The sequence below is a fragment of the Fusarium falciforme genome, chromosome 9 (assembly GCF_026873545.1).
Source record: "Fusarium falciforme chromosome 9, complete sequence".
In the NCBI taxonomy this organism is placed as follows: Eukaryota; Fungi; Ascomycota; class Sordariomycetes; order Hypocreales; family Nectriaceae; genus Fusarium; species Fusarium falciforme.
In genome coordinates, this window is record NC_070552.1 from 1,309,672 (window position 1) to 1,324,170 (window position 14,499).

At 51.7% G+C, this 14,499-nt stretch overlaps 6 protein-coding genes across 6 annotated transcripts; 5 read left to right on the plus strand and 1 right to left on the minus strand.

Annotated features, from left to right (window-relative positions):
• Positions 1-321: 321 nt before the first annotated feature.
• NCS54_01129000 (Mediator of RNA polymerase II transcription subunit 5) lies at positions 322-3,660 on the plus strand (the record flags this gene model as incomplete). Its single annotated transcript, XM_053156570.1, has 5 exons — positions 322-1,003; positions 1,052-1,308; positions 1,361-1,936; positions 1,991-2,528; positions 2,630-3,660. 5 exons carry the CDS (start codon positions 322-324, stop codon positions 3,658-3,660), a joined length of 3,084 nt encoding a protein of 1,027 aa, XP_053012545.1.
• An 821-nt stretch (positions 3,661-4,481) lies between these two features.
• On the plus strand, positions 4,482-5,354 carry NCS54_01129100 (Hypothetical protein; the record flags this gene model as incomplete). Its single annotated transcript, XM_053156571.1, has 1 exon — positions 4,482-5,354. The coding sequence occupies one exon, from the start codon at positions 4,482-4,484 to the stop codon at positions 5,352-5,354; it is 873 nt and encodes a 290-aa protein (XP_053012546.1).
• Positions 5,355-6,056: 702 nt separating this feature from the next.
• NCS54_01129200 (Semialdhyde-dh domain-containing protein) lies at positions 6,057-7,368 on the plus strand (the record flags this gene model as incomplete). The annotated part of the gene is made up of 4 exons (XM_053156572.1): positions 6,057-6,907; positions 6,961-7,161; positions 7,211-7,260; positions 7,313-7,368. The coding sequence occupies 4 exons, from the start codon at positions 6,057-6,059 to the stop codon at positions 7,366-7,368; spliced, it is 1,158 nt and encodes a 385-aa protein (XP_053012547.1).
• A 554-nt stretch (positions 7,369-7,922) lies between these two features.
• On the plus strand, positions 7,923-11,077 carry NCS54_01129300 (Hypothetical protein; the record flags this gene model as incomplete). Its single annotated transcript, XM_053156573.1, has 2 exons — positions 7,923-8,347; positions 8,395-11,077. 2 exons carry the CDS (start codon positions 7,923-7,925, stop codon positions 11,075-11,077), a joined length of 3,108 nt encoding a protein of 1,035 aa, XP_053012548.1.
• A 724-nt stretch (positions 11,078-11,801) lies between these two features.
• On the minus strand, positions 11,802-12,425 carry NCS54_01129400 (Hypothetical protein; the record flags this gene model as incomplete). The annotated part of the gene is made up of 1 exon (XM_053156574.1): positions 11,802-12,425. The coding sequence occupies one exon, from the start codon at positions 12,423-12,425 to the stop codon at positions 11,802-11,804; it is 624 nt and encodes a 207-aa protein (XP_053012549.1).
• A 1,518-nt stretch (positions 12,426-13,943) lies between these two features.
• NCS54_01129500 (uncharacterized protein) lies at positions 13,944-14,498 on the plus strand (the record flags this gene model as incomplete). Its single annotated transcript, XM_053156575.1, has 1 exon — positions 13,944-14,498. One exon carries the CDS (start codon positions 13,944-13,946, stop codon positions 14,496-14,498), a length of 555 nt encoding a protein of 184 aa, XP_053012550.1.
• Between the last annotated feature and the right edge of the window lies 1 nt (position 14,499).

Genomic DNA, 14,499 nt, shown 5'->3' on the forward strand with positions numbered 1-14,499 from the left:
TTAATTACTCTATCATTTCTAGCAACCCTCTTTGACCACCCTTAGAGAACTATTATGCCTTCTGTCTGACGCGGAACCATTCCGCGTCACGGTCGCAACATTCAAGGTCCCACCCGACCGGCTCTTCGCGCCTGCAGTTGAAGCTTCAAAGCTCCCACCTCCAACGAACTCTCCTTACGACAGAGTATATTTATACTGCAGGCAGCAAGCGCTCGTTGCTCGGGCAGACCTGACTCATGGATCGGTTTCCTTCTTCTGTCGGCGCATAAACAGACCTTCCTCCTTGAACCATCATCGATCGACATCAACACCGCCATCAACATGGATAGTCGCACCGCTGCGCAAGGCGCCTTGCGCGCAACCATCGACTTCTGGAAAACATTTGTTTCCCGCTGCATCGCCAGACGTGTTGATACGGATCGATTCGAGGTCTTGGTGCAGCAGGTTTACGCCGAACATCCTCTACCCCCCGCCGTCATCGCCGACTTCTTCTTGCGACCGCAACCCTCCAACGACAACAGCCTCGACCCTCGAATCCCTCCGTATCTACAGGTGCTCACGCGATTGAGCTATATCGATACACCGTCCGTGTTGCAGGCTCTCTATAAATACTCGTCTTCACATGCCCAGGCGCAGCAGCAGCCCAACGATGGCGACAACAAGAACGAGGCGGCGCAACCGCCAAAGACACCACACATCAAACATTGGAAGAGCTCGTACTGGGCCGAAGAAGCCATCTTCTACAGCCTTACGAAGGCAGTAGTGGAAGGCAGGGCTATCCCAGATTCGACGATTGCGTTGGACGTCGTCAAGATCATTTCCAAGTACATGACATTGTTTACGGCTGCGTCTACGGCCTTTGCGGCCGACATGCTCGGACAACTGCATTCTCCGCAGATTAGAGATGAGATGGAGTCGGCTCGAGCCGGCCTTGTGGCGCTGCTTCTGCGTCTTTGTGAGAATGACATACTGGTTAAGGCTGTCAGCAAACCATTTGCCAAAGGTGCCTAAACCCGCAGACCTTGATGATCAAACGCTGACTTTGTGACAGACGCTCGAAAAGAACTGGCTGCTAGTCTAGCAAGCTTCGTACCAACCCTGCAGCTTGTGCCTGAGCTCACTGAGAAACTGGAGCTCTTTCGAACCGAGACCCTTGCGAGTCTCGATCCTGCGGATAAGAAAAAGCAGGTTGCTAATGCCGCCATGGATGAACTTCTGGATTCCACAGTTGGACTGGAAAACTTCGTGATACCCGAGATTCCCATCAGTAATACCCGAGCAGGGCTATATATCTACCTCAACGCTGCGGTCAGTAATAACCTCATTCAAAATGCTTCCTTATAATAATAATAGACCTTAGCTTATTGGGCGCCCCATTCTGGACGACAACGCTCTATTCTCTTACATGAACAACAAGTACCAAGGAGACGTTCAATCTAGCGCGATTGACCTGATCCTAGCATCATTCGATATACTAGCCAATGCTGTGTTTCGCAACGAGGGACAGAAAGATGCTCACCTTTTGCGCTCATACCTGATCAACAAGCTTCCTCTACTTCTATATCAACTCTGCCCTCCCGAGTTCCCGGGCACGTCCGCCGAGTTTTGCATCACGGAAGCACTACATCATGTCGACACCAGCCTGTTCCCGACGGCGTCACTCATGTTTGACGAGTCACGCAATAATAATCCGTATACTGAAAGCGTCAGAGAGGAGTTTTGCGCCTCATGTGTCCTTCATGGTCTTGTGCAGAGAGACCACGTGGAAAGAATCCTCGGCGAGATCTCTCTGTCGGACGAACCGTCATTGCAAAAATACTCGAAAGAGAAGCTTGTCCAGGACTGTCTGTCCGACACGGACAAGATCCAAGGCTTGATTCCAGAGCTTGACAAGATGGACGGCAATGTCGGTGCCGTCTGTCAAGCCCTCATCGAGGTGAGTAACTCAAGGCCGCATGCCGCGTATGTATTTGTCGACTAATAGTCATAGCTTTTGCGACAATACTGCCATAGCAAAGAGACCATGTCTCTAAAGCTCCTGTGCAGTCAGTTAGCAGCGAAACCCCAATCGTTAGATGTGATTCTTCTGTTTGAGAAGTTGCCGACAATCCTCGAGCCGTTATGCCAATTGCTTGACAACTGGCGGTATGAAGAGGATCAAGGCGAGTATCAACCAGTTTACGAAGAATTTGGCTCTATTCTCCTGCTGGTTTTGGCGTTTGCCTACCGATATAACCTCACGGCAACAGATGTCGGGGCGATCGGCCCAGACTCGTGTGTGGCGAAGATCATCGGGCGTGGACATATCGCACGACAAGGCGACGAGTTGACAGAACAGGAAAACGGACATCTAGGCGGATGGATCCACGGTCTGTTCGACACCGAAGCCGGCGGCCTTGGCGACGAATTAATGTCTTCCTGTCCACCTCAAGAATTCTATCTGTTGGTGGCAACGTTGTTCCAGAACATTGTGGTTGCCTATGCGCACGGCTATCTTAATGATGAGAGCCTAAAGGGGGGCGTCGAATGTGAGTACTCTAATAGTAACCTGGGAAGAGTATTTGATGAGTTCAAGATGACTCTGGAGGACTACTTGATAGCCTTTTGCGAAACTAACGCCAAAACACAGATCTGGTAGATACGTTCTTGTTGCCATCTCTCGTGCCGGCTATCCGGTTCCTGTCAGATTATCTCTGGGTCGACCAGAAGGAGGCCAAGTCCGTCATCAAGGTCCTTCAGCTTATCCTTCTGCCCAGCAGCATATCAGGAGAAGCTAGCACGATGCTGTCGTCTGTCAAGAATCTCATTGCGAAACCCCTTGAACATGCCCTCCGGACATACCAGAGGCGCGATCCGAAGAACCAGGATATCGAGCCCCTTCTACGGGCACTCAAGGACAGTATCCCGTTGTCCCGACGGACAGGAGGTGCCGACATCAACGAACTCGAGACCTGGACTTCGACAGCCACGAACGGACTTGCCAGTGCCATCAAGCACAACATCCAGGGCCTAGTGCACTGGAGCATGCACCCGGCGATCAACAGCATGCCGACCTCGTATACCCATCGCCAGATGCTCGCAGCCCTCAAGCTCCTCGGGTCGAAGCGGCTGTTGCACATCATCTTGGAAGAGGTGAGGCAGCAGACCGAGGCAGGAAACGCCAACAGCGTGTACGACGTTGCTACGTCGCTGATCTGCGCCCCCGACGCTGTCAAGGATGCCCCTGTTGGCATGCTCGATGCGAACGGCAACATGCCTCCATCTTTGCAGCGCCAGCGCACGCTCCGTGAGATGTTGAAGGCCGAGGCAGAAGGTTGCAAGAAGCTTCAGAAGAAGGATGCGGCGCTGGCTGAGATCGTGGTTCGTCTACACCGCAGGGTTGAGATGCTAATGGTCATGCCTGAGGCGCAGGCAATGCTACAGACGGCAGACATGGCGCTGGGAGATGCGATGGCTGCTGCGGCATCAGGTGTACAGGGTGACAGCATGTCTGTCGATAACATGCTCGATGTTGGAATGGGTGGAGTTCCGTCAGACCTCGGACTTGGGCCTGCGAGCGCTGGTGGAAGCCTTGATCCGTCGGGTGATAACGAGTTGTTTGGCGCTTTTGGGTCCCAGGAGTTGGACAACTTTGATTGGGATATGGATAACATGGTATAGACCTTTGTTTGCATGCTCATGGGTTTAGTGTATCTTATATGAGGTTTAATAAAAGAAACAAAAATTAAATAAAAGTCTTAAGACTTTATAAGAAGTTAAGCTCGTCTTTGTCTATAATGCCTTTTTCTTAATCCAAGATTACTATTTGAGAGGTAAAGAGGTTTTAATATAAATTACTAAGGGCAGCCTTACCTAGGTGGTGTTTTGGCTGGTACTTGCTACATAATCACAGTTGTTTGTTAACACGACCATTGAGCAAATACCTAGAAAGAACCCTTTACCTTTAATATTCTTCGTCAACTCCAAGATGACTGCCATGGATATAAAAAGACACTGATGAGAAGCCAGCAGGGATAGCCCCAGTCGCATACTAAATAGATCGCTCAGCTGAATATCCACTCTTTAAACTATTGAAAAGCTGACAGGGGAGTTGAATGGCCAAGCCTGAGGGTCGTATCCATACCTGGATCTAGAACCATAGAATTCACAGAGACTCCTCAGAGTTTTGGCTTCTCTTGCTTCTATCATTGGCAAATATCTTGGCGTTGAAGGGGCAGAATCAGAGGCAAGGGTCGGAAAACACCACAGAGTCTATGTCTACAGCCATCATGCCTCATCAGCCGGCTGAGATTTCGGGGAGTATGCTTAAAATCGCCATGCAATCGACGGCGTGCCTAGAGCCAAGCTAGATTCCGATGACCCTGCGCTAGCTCTATCGTGATGAGCGAGTGGCTGCTTAAAAGTCCAGACCTCGCCGATTCTTTGGGGAGTTCGCAGTCACCTCAGTTCTCTCCTTTTTCACTCACCTTCAGTCCTTCGCTATGGTTTCGCAAAAGTTGTTTGCCGCGTTTGCGGCCTTGAGCTTTGTCGCTGGCTCTGAGGCGGCGCTGTGTAGACCAAAGTCTAGCACCAGTGTGGACGTTGCTTCATCTTCGACGGTTGAGACATCTTCTGTTGCGACTGTTTCGACTGAGAGTACTACGGCAGCTACTACAACTACCGAATCTGCATCATCGACAGTTGAGACGTCTTCGACAATTATCACTATCTCGACTGACAGCACTACGGTCCCTACATCCACCACCGAGTCTGCGCCTTCGACGACCGAGTCTTCTTCTACTGTCACCACCGTCTCGACTGATAGCACCACACTCGCTACATCCATCACCCAGGCCGCCTCATCGACCACTTCGTCCGCTGAGCCTGTCATCACCAACATCCTCATCAACGGTGACTTTAACGACGCCCGCACCATCAAACCATGGACGTCTGGCCTCAACGGCGGCATCGACGGCCTCGGCCTCGACCCGGACACGCAGGTGCAGGGCTGGTCTCTGTCCCTCTCCACATTCGGACCGATGACCAGTTACTACGTCTTCAACACTCTCGACGCCTTGCGCATCGTGCCGGGAGCAGAGTACGACCTCTCGGCTTATGTCAACCTCGACCTCAACTTCGGCGGCGGCCTAGGGTGCCAGAGCGTCGACATCTACTGCGTGTGGGGGGGACTCAACCAGGCAGAGGGCCATACGTCGGCGACCACTACCGATGGGAGTTTTCAGGTGATGACGACAACGTGTCGATGGAGCGAGGAGCAGGCTGGGGATAACCCCAAGATCTTGTTCAAGTTTGAGTGTGGTAATTCATATTCGCACATCGATGAGGTGACGCTGGTTGGACCTTTGGCTCAGTAGAGAGGTTGAAGAGGATGGATGGTTATCTCTGGCTATAGACATTTGCTTGTTTATCTGGTTCCGCGCCTGTCTACTAGATTTGACGGTAATAACAATACAGCATCCCGTGAGAATTATCTATCCAAGTTATTCGTGGACGCCTTTTCTCATTAGAATTTAGTACATATACCTCGCTTCTTTACATAAACTGGTCTACTGGAGTCCTTCAGCGGTCTGTTTGGTTAACTCTCAAGGGGTGTTCTCTACTGGCAGGCACCCGCAAGGTAGAACTACAAGCTCGACTCTGACATTTCCTCCATAAATAACGCACTATTGGTGTTTCCTGTTGAGAAGTCTCGCTCAAACTGCATCAATCCCCTGTCATGCATGAAGACGTTTCGAAACAAAGTCTGATACTGACCTGGGCCCGTGTAAGTGGTCCCCAGAATTCACAGCTTTAACCCACGTTGACAACATTGCGTGAAACTTAAGTAACCCCGACCACTATTCCAACAGCGCAATCATTGTTTTCTGCCCAATAACTCCATAGTCCCTTGTTTTTACGAGTCAGTTGATGCAAAATGCAACATTTAGAGTGCCCTCTACCAAGTTCAAAACAGTCACGTGATATTTACACCACCACGGTCAAAGCGAAATCGCTGAGACACTCGCTGGCCTGATTGACACCACCACAACATCGGCCTACCTTGACCCAAGAACATCATGTCTGCCCCCTCAATTGCCGTGCGCGCCGGCGCCCGCCGAGCTTTTCGACAGTTGAGACCAATTGAGGCCTCTAGCCGACGTCTCGTCCAGTATCCCCAGGTCCGTTGCCTCTCATCTACGAGGTCGCTGGGGCAGTACATCACCCCCAACCCGAACCCGCCTCTGGGCAAGAAGAATGCCTCGAATGATTCCCCCTCCCGCATTGGATTGATCGGTGCTCGTGGCTATACCGGCCAAGCCTTGATCGATCTCTTCAATGAGCACCCATTCATGGACCTTCGGCATGTATCCTCCCGAGAGCTCGCCGGCCAAGAGCTCGAGGGATACACCAAGCGCAAGCTCACTTACGAGAGCTTGATACCCGAGGACATTGCTCAGCTGGACAAGGACATTGACTGCTGGGTCATGGCTCTTCCCAATTCTGCCTGCAAGCCCTACATCGAAGCCATTGATCAGGCTCAGAAGAACAGCGACCACAAGAGCGTCGTCGTCGATATTTCTGCCGACTATCGGTTTGATGACTCCTGGACTTACGGTCTGCCTGAGATCACCAAGCGGTCCAAGATTGCTCAGTCCACCAGGATCTCTGTGCCTGGCTGTTATGCTACTGCTGCCCAGCTTAGCATTGCTCCCATCGTCGAGAATGACCTTCTTGGAGGTCAACCCGTCGTCTTTGCCGTATCTGGATACTCGGGGGCCGGCACCAAGCCTTCTCCAAGGAACAATGTCGAAAACCTGACTGATAATCTTCTCCCCTATTCATTGACTGGTCACATTCATGAACGCGAGATCAACCATCATCTTGGTATTTCCGCTGCCTTTATCCCACATGTGGCTTCTTGGTTCCGGTCAGTATTTTCTCTTCTTTGGTCAGGTAGGGCTTACTGAACATCATCTACAGAGGAATCCACCACACTGTCAACATCCCACTCAACAAGCAGATCTCGTCACGCGACATCAGGGAGCTGTTCCAGCAGCGCTACGACGGCGAGAAGCTGGTCAAGGTTGTCGGGGAGGCGCCGCTCGTCAAGGCAATCCAGGGACGGCACGGCGTTGAGATTGGAGGGTTCGCCGTTGATAAGACTGGCAAGCGTGTGGTCATGTAAGTGGCTGACAACCTTTGAAGGATTGATCATGCTAACTGTGTCCAGTTGTTCCACAATAGATAACTTGAACAAGGGAGCCAGTACTCAGTGCTTGCGTAAGTATCTCTTTAATCATAATGTTTCTTTAGATACTAATGAGAACTGCAGAGAACATGAACCTGGCGCTTGGTTATGCAGAATTTGAGGGCATTCCTACCATGTAAAGGCGTCAGCTAGATCAGACCATGGATACATAATGAGACAAGAGAAATCGAGAAGAGAGTGGCCAAAATATCACCAAGGCGTATCTGGGGCGTCTAGCCGAAAAGGTTTGCTATGCAAGAGCTCTACTCATCTCGACCCGATTCTTGGACTTGGAGCCTGCTGATGGCATCCTGGATGGTGCCCTGACCGCAGAAACTATACGGAGGGATTTCGCTTGAGTAGCGACAAAGCGCGTTCTTCTAGTGTGCTGTTTGTTTGTTGCAGACCGAGCCGCCTATGGCGATGCCGTTGACACTGGCTTCCCCTAAGGCCTGTTAGGTCAAAAGGCACACTGACGATAACGACTGTGTCTGCCCTGTATTGACCAAAGCCCCCAGTACCTGCCTACCAATGCATTGTAACTTACACGTGGAGGAGCTCAGCCACAAAACTTGCACTTTGTCCAGCCTGCAGGCACTTCGCCTAATGGGGGCTGACCAGGCTTCACCTCAAATATCCCTGACTTCCCCCGCCATGCATCAACTTCACATGCTCACCCTCTACCCCAAAAGCCATGGAGGCTTTGGCAGCTGTCGCCCTGGTAGGGAATGTCCTCCAGTTCGTTGAATTCGTCGGCCGACTCTTCAAGCACACATCCCAGATCTACGTATCGGCGTCGGGCCTCGCACCCGGGGACCTCCATGTCCAAGATATCTGCAAAAAGTTTGACTCGTTCAGCGCGCAGCTCCAGTCAATACCTTCAAGCTCGAGTGCGCCGCCAGATCTCCAAGATTGTGCTGCCGCTTGCAAGAAGGACTGCGATGACTTACTTGCCATCATGAGAGTTCTAGCTGCCAAGAAGGGTAACTCACAGAGACCTTGGAAGAGCTTCTCGGCTGCCCTGTCTTACAAAATGAAGGCAGGGGATATCCAAGACTTGAAGAGAAGGATCAAAAACCGCCAGCATCTCATGTCCCTCATGCTATCCGAAATGCTCAAGTTTGTCACCCCCGGAAACCCCGATACTCGCTTACTCAGGTCTATAGCGAGAGGGTCCGGGTGATGAGCAACGAAATCTCAGAGCTCCAGTCAACCATCACAGTCTGGACAACCAGAACCGATGCCTGGTATCACAGGCTTTTAGACATACAGCAAAGTATCAGCCAACAAATCAATACACTCAGCCAACAAATAAAAACGCCCGATCGTCAGGAAAATACACCCCAAGGCGCCATTGAGAGCATTTGCTCCGAATTAAGGGGTCTGTCAATTGACACCCAAGAGTGCCAGCAGACCATGGACATCTTGAATTCTCTCGACTACGAAGAACGTCCGAAACGGCACAGCAACATCTCCAAGGCTCATAGAACTACATTTGCGTGGGGATTGCGACAAGACGACCCGGGCGAGAGCCAAGGGCCGTCGGGGTCTTTTCGTCGCTGGCTGAGCGGGAACTCTAATCTCTTCTGGGTCTCGGGAAAGCCAGGATCTGGTAAATCGACCTTTATGAAGTTTGTCGCCGACCATAAGAAGACCCCAGAGTGTCTACAACAGTGGGCTGGGCATGGAGAACTCGTGCTGGCCAGGCACTTCTTCGCCATCTACGGGACAGCCATCCAGAGGTCTCTGGAAGGGCTCCTGAGATCACTTTTGCACAACATCCTGGAGGGGGAGCCGAAATTAATGCAAAAGCTACTACCGGTCCGGTGGGCAAGAACGTCAAAGCAACCTCCCTGGACACATTCCGAGCTCGAGTCCGCACTGCGAGATGTCGCCAACGCGCACCTTTCGGTCCACATGTGTTTCTTCATTGACGGGCTGGACGAGTACTCGGGCGATCATCTCGAGATCTGCCAAGCTCTCAAGGGACTGTCTGAGTCACCTTTCATCAAGGTCTGCGTGTCTAGTAGACCGTGGAATGTGTTTGAAGATGCCTTTGGCGCCTCGAGAGAGTCTAAATTATACATACATGAGCTCACCCAGGAAGATATCCTTAATTACACCCAGGCTCGCCTTGAGGAACACCCTCGATGGGGTCTCGTCTCTAGCAGCCCAAATGCTGCAGAGTCGCAGTCTCTGATTGACGAAGTTGTCGATAAATCTATGGGTGTGTTTCTCTGGGTTTTCTTGGTCACTCGGCTTCTGCGCGAGGGCCTTAGTAACGATGATAGCTTCTCAGACCTGAGAAGAAGAGTATCGAGCTACCCGGACGACCTGGAGCAATTCTTCAAACACATACTAGGATCCGTGGACCCATTCTACCACGAGAAAATGGCGGGCACTCTAATGATTGCCCGCGATGCAGAAGAGCCTCTAGCGACTGAGATGTTCATGTTCCACGATCATGAATACGACGATGAGGATTATGCGCTGCACGATCCAGCTGATCACGAACGGCTCGACAATAACTGCCGGGAAGCGTCTATCTCGGTCTCTCGTCGCATCAACGGGAGGTGTAAAGGTCTTTTGGAATGGCAAGACGGTACAATGGTCTTCTTGCACAGAACCGTCTTTGACTTTTTACGCACACCTGAGATGACTAGGTTTCTCCGGGAAAAGGCCAAGACCAACTTTTGCCCTCATCTTTCGCTGCTGAGAGCCCGACTTGCCTGGTTGAAAAGGACCGTTTTCACCCAAAATGCCCTTGGCAAGAAAGAGCCTGATCTGATGGAGGACGTGCCCGGCTTCGTTCAAAGCTTGCGCGAGGCGGCCCGATACGCGCGCCTGGCTAGCGGCGAGGGTGGAAACATAGAAGTTGCAACAACAGCTCTTCTCGATAATGCTGAACTTGGGATAGCGAAAATGGTTAGAACAGGTCAGATTCCAGGCTCAGATGAGTCGACAGCAGTGGGAGCCTATCGTCTGCTGCTTCTCGAGGGCAGGGTCGGTGACTACGTGGACAGCAAACTCTCCATGCCTAGGTACCTCAGAAATTCTTACGCAAACAAGCATCGTTCACCACTCTGTTTTGCTCTCGGCATGGCTCCTCGCCCCTCATCCAGCGCTTCTGTCAGCCTCGAGATCAACCCGCCGCTACTGCAGACTCTTCTCGATTCTGGTCACGACCCGAACGAAGTATATGGCGAAGACACCTTTTGGACTAGATTTGTTGAGTTTTACACTCGCGAATTGGGCACGCTTTCCCGTATAGATATGCTTGGTATCGCGCTGGAGAGCGGCATCTTGGAGACGTTGCTCCGCCATGGCGCAGACCCAACAGCCTATGTACCTCTTGCAGGTAATTACAAGGTCCCTTTCTGGTTCCACCTCCTCCTCATCGCGCCGCATATGCATTCGCACCACCGGCCAACGTTTGAGAGAATTTGGGGCCTCACGCTCAAACGCATCCCGGTCTTGAGTCAGGCAAAGTTCCTCGAAAGGGTCGACGGGCCGCCCCCGGGCGGAAAACTGTGGGCTTCCCACAGCCTCTGGAGTTCTATGCGGCGCATGACTTTTGTGCGGGGGACTCTAGGACCGCTTAAGAACGACACATTTATTCTCAGGATATTTGCCAGAGTTCTGAAGCGGGTTCGTGATAGTCGGCAGGTATATAGACAATGCTGGCACTGGTTCGCGCGATCCCTTGGGGTTGACTCCCATGAGTTTGGACAGAAGCTCTCATCAATCAAGCAGGAACAGGTCAACTCTAGAAAACGGCGGCTCGAGGGGGAGGGGGAGGGACCAAGTGAAGCAACTAGACCAGAAGGTTCGCGTAGACGCATAGCTTAGTAGTGGTGTTGATGCTTGGAGACTTGAACTTGATGTAGCTCGTAGTGAGTGGGCATTTTGCACTTCAATGTCAACGTGAAGTAGGGCGTATAGCTGGGCATCTCTTGAGAACGAACAACTTTTCGAAGGATGTGTCATTTTAATGATGGTATGAAGCAAGGACATGGATCGTATGCTACTGATGGCCAACCACCTCCCACCATGAAGCTGCCAACAAGAAAGCCTCGCTTCAACAAGAACCGGCCGCGTGGCCTAATGGCTAAGGCGCTAGATTTCGGTCTTGAGCTCCCGAACTCTCTAGAGATTCCAGGTTCGAATCCTGGCGTGGTCGAATGATCAAGCTCATCTTTTTTGCTTTTTGATCAGCTGGCGGTTTGTCCAAAGTGATCATTTGACCGCTGTTGACGATTGTGCATGGAGTGTTGATGGTTGTCAACTTGTGATGTCCCTTTTTACCACACATGCATGGATGGGCTCAATCTCATCCACCCCAACCAAACATTACACCTGCGAACTGAGTCCAGAAATCGTCCATGTCTGTAATGGCCTCCTTTCTCAATTTGCAATTGAAGCCATACGATATCAGAAAAATCTCCACCCCCAGCATAGTCCCCATCACCCACAAGTACCAGCCGTCAGGGCGCAATAGGCTGGGGTTCGCTGGACTCGGACGTCCAGCAGAGGAGAAGCATCTGCTGATCATCAGAAACATCGACGGTAGCAACTAGGTCACGATGGCGTGAAGCGAGTACCGATCGTGCTGTTGTGACTTGGACATGACGAGTCCGGCGCAGACCGTGGCCGCTATAAAGATGATGATAAGGACAGCCCAGTACATGGCGACCAGGAATTCATGAAGACAACTCCCGTCTCTTTCCGATAAGGATTCTCCGTCGGGATCGACGGGGACGAGTACTTGCTGGCTTCGAGGGATGGGGGTCATGGGCTCCGTGCCGGCGGAAGGCTGCTGGGGCCCCGACTCTAGGCTCTGCTTCTTCCTCCTCGCCCATTTGAGCGACTTGAACGCCCATCTAGTCACCCTGGCGTCAAGGGGGCTGGTTGTTAAAGCGAGCATGACTCTCAGGCCGAGAGTGACGCTGTACACACTAGAACCCCTCCCACCTTGCATATAGGACATGATGAAACAGAGCATCCCCACCATCCGGATAGCCAATGTGGCCAGGACGGCGGTGGCTATCCAGATATCTCGCCTGATTATCATGCCCTTCTTGTAGTTCCATGAGTTGTAGATGAAGGACAGGTACGAGGCGGCGAGGTAGATGAAGAGAAAGATGATGTCGAGGGCGGCCATCAACCGGCGGAGGCTTTCGGGAACTTGGTCGGCCATGGTGACAAGGAGGATGACATTGAGGAGCAACTGCAAGTGGCAAAGGTACTTGGGGACAGAGGCCGGGTATTTATCTCCCCCTAGGAATCTGGGAAAGGTGGCATATTGTGTAGATGGCTTTCCACCATCCCTTTAGCCTTTGATGGCTGCTGCCATCGAAGGTTTACAATATCCAGATGACGATGTTTTATGGCATTAGCTTTTAGTACCGCCATGTATTTATAAAACTGTTCTTCGTTACTGTACTGTGCCTAGCTGATACCTTCTTTAGAACAGGGGAGTGCTCGACGTGGGGTGAACAAGCAACTACATATCTTGACAAAGTCACAGATCAATGTTTTTTTAAGAAGACGGCTCGAGCTCTTTCGTATAATTGCGTTTATTAACTTGAAAGGGGAGACAGAGGATCAACATGAAAACAGCCGATAACTTTTTCTTTCTGCCTGATGATCAAGTATCCACCAAACATGCGAATATGCCTTGCACGCCTTGCAGTTGGCATCGCTCGATAACTCTGAGGGGTTATTTTGGTGGCTGTGTCACCAGGTCTAACGATGCAGCGGAGCTTTGACACGCTTGGCAAGCACTAGGCAGCCTCAAAGAATAGGACATGTTCGGAATTGATCTGTTTCAAGACCTGCGGGGGGCGGAATTGAGACTTGTTTGAGCGGTAGGCTGCAGAATGAGGCGGTTCCTCCAGGCTTCCATTTAAGAACCCTCTTGATGGTTACACTTGATTCCTTTTTGTAGAAACAAACAGTTGGGTATTTTTTTCGGAGTTGATGAATACAAGTGGGCTCTTGAGATTCAAGTGCATCCATAGCCTGGTCCCGTAGTCACAACTCACAGCCAACCCAACAACCAGCGGGATTGACAAAGAAGGCAGCACGATCATAAGCAAGAAACGCAGAGTATAAGATAACGACATTGAATGCGTTGTGCTGGCACCACTCAGGCACATCTGACCACGAAGGTGCATATGCCAAGACTTAAAGAACATTCTTTGATTTAGCCATCAGCACCTAAAAAGAAACTTGCTCAAGGAACAAAAATAAGGTGAGATTACGACCTGGATAGCGGGTACAGAAACATGGCCAACAGACGTCTTGGCGGGCTCTGATCATGGAGGCTATGCACGATTCAACCTCGCCAGCTGAATTAGCCTTGATCTGACCAGGTTCAAGACGCCCGGCTCACGTATAGAAACTAGAATAAACTGAGACACCCTCTCCACACCTTAATCTGACAACCCATGTCTTGCTTGTTTGGGCACAGAGCTTCAAGGCACGCGATAGCTAGACATGAGGGCGAACGGTCTTGGCCCATCACCACCGAGATGCAGGTGCCTTGTTGATCAACGAAGAGGTACACGAGCTGTGGAGTTACAATACTGAGCATTCAGGTATAAAACACCATGATCTGGCTGACAAGTTAGAAGAATCACCCTCAGCATCTTTAACTCTACACATTCAACTACATCACCTCACTCATACTTGAGCCACCTTGGCAGCCGGCAGCATGGCTCTCAAGGACCTCCTTACCAAGTGCCTCTGCTTCTCTCAGCGTGGCGCTGCCCAAGAGGAGTCGGAAAAGCAGGAACCCCCAAAGCCTGTCCAGACGACCCAGATTCCGTCTGTCAAGACTACCTCTCCTTCCTCCACCGCTGCTCCTGCGGCGACCAGATCTACTCCGGCTCCAGTCAAGTCTACCCCAGCCCCGGCCAAGACCATCCCTGCTGTTCCGGCTCCCGCCAAGAAGCCGGCAGCCAAGCCAGCGACATCCTCGTCCCCAAGGGGAGGAAGCGGTGCGGGAACGGCATCAAGACTCAATCAGAACACGACGATGAACTCTCTTCTCGCTGCTGACGCCGCGATTAGCAGCACCCACAAGACCTCTTGCCACACAAGCAGTGGAGGAGGTGGCCACAGCAGCTACAGCAGTGGTGGTGGAGGCTATAGTAGCTATAGCAGCGGAGGAGGAGGAGGAGGCGGCGGCGGTGGAGGCGGCAGTTGTGGAGGGGGTGGAGGAGGAGGAGGTGGTGGTGGTTGCGGAGGCGGAGGCGGAGGATGCTAGG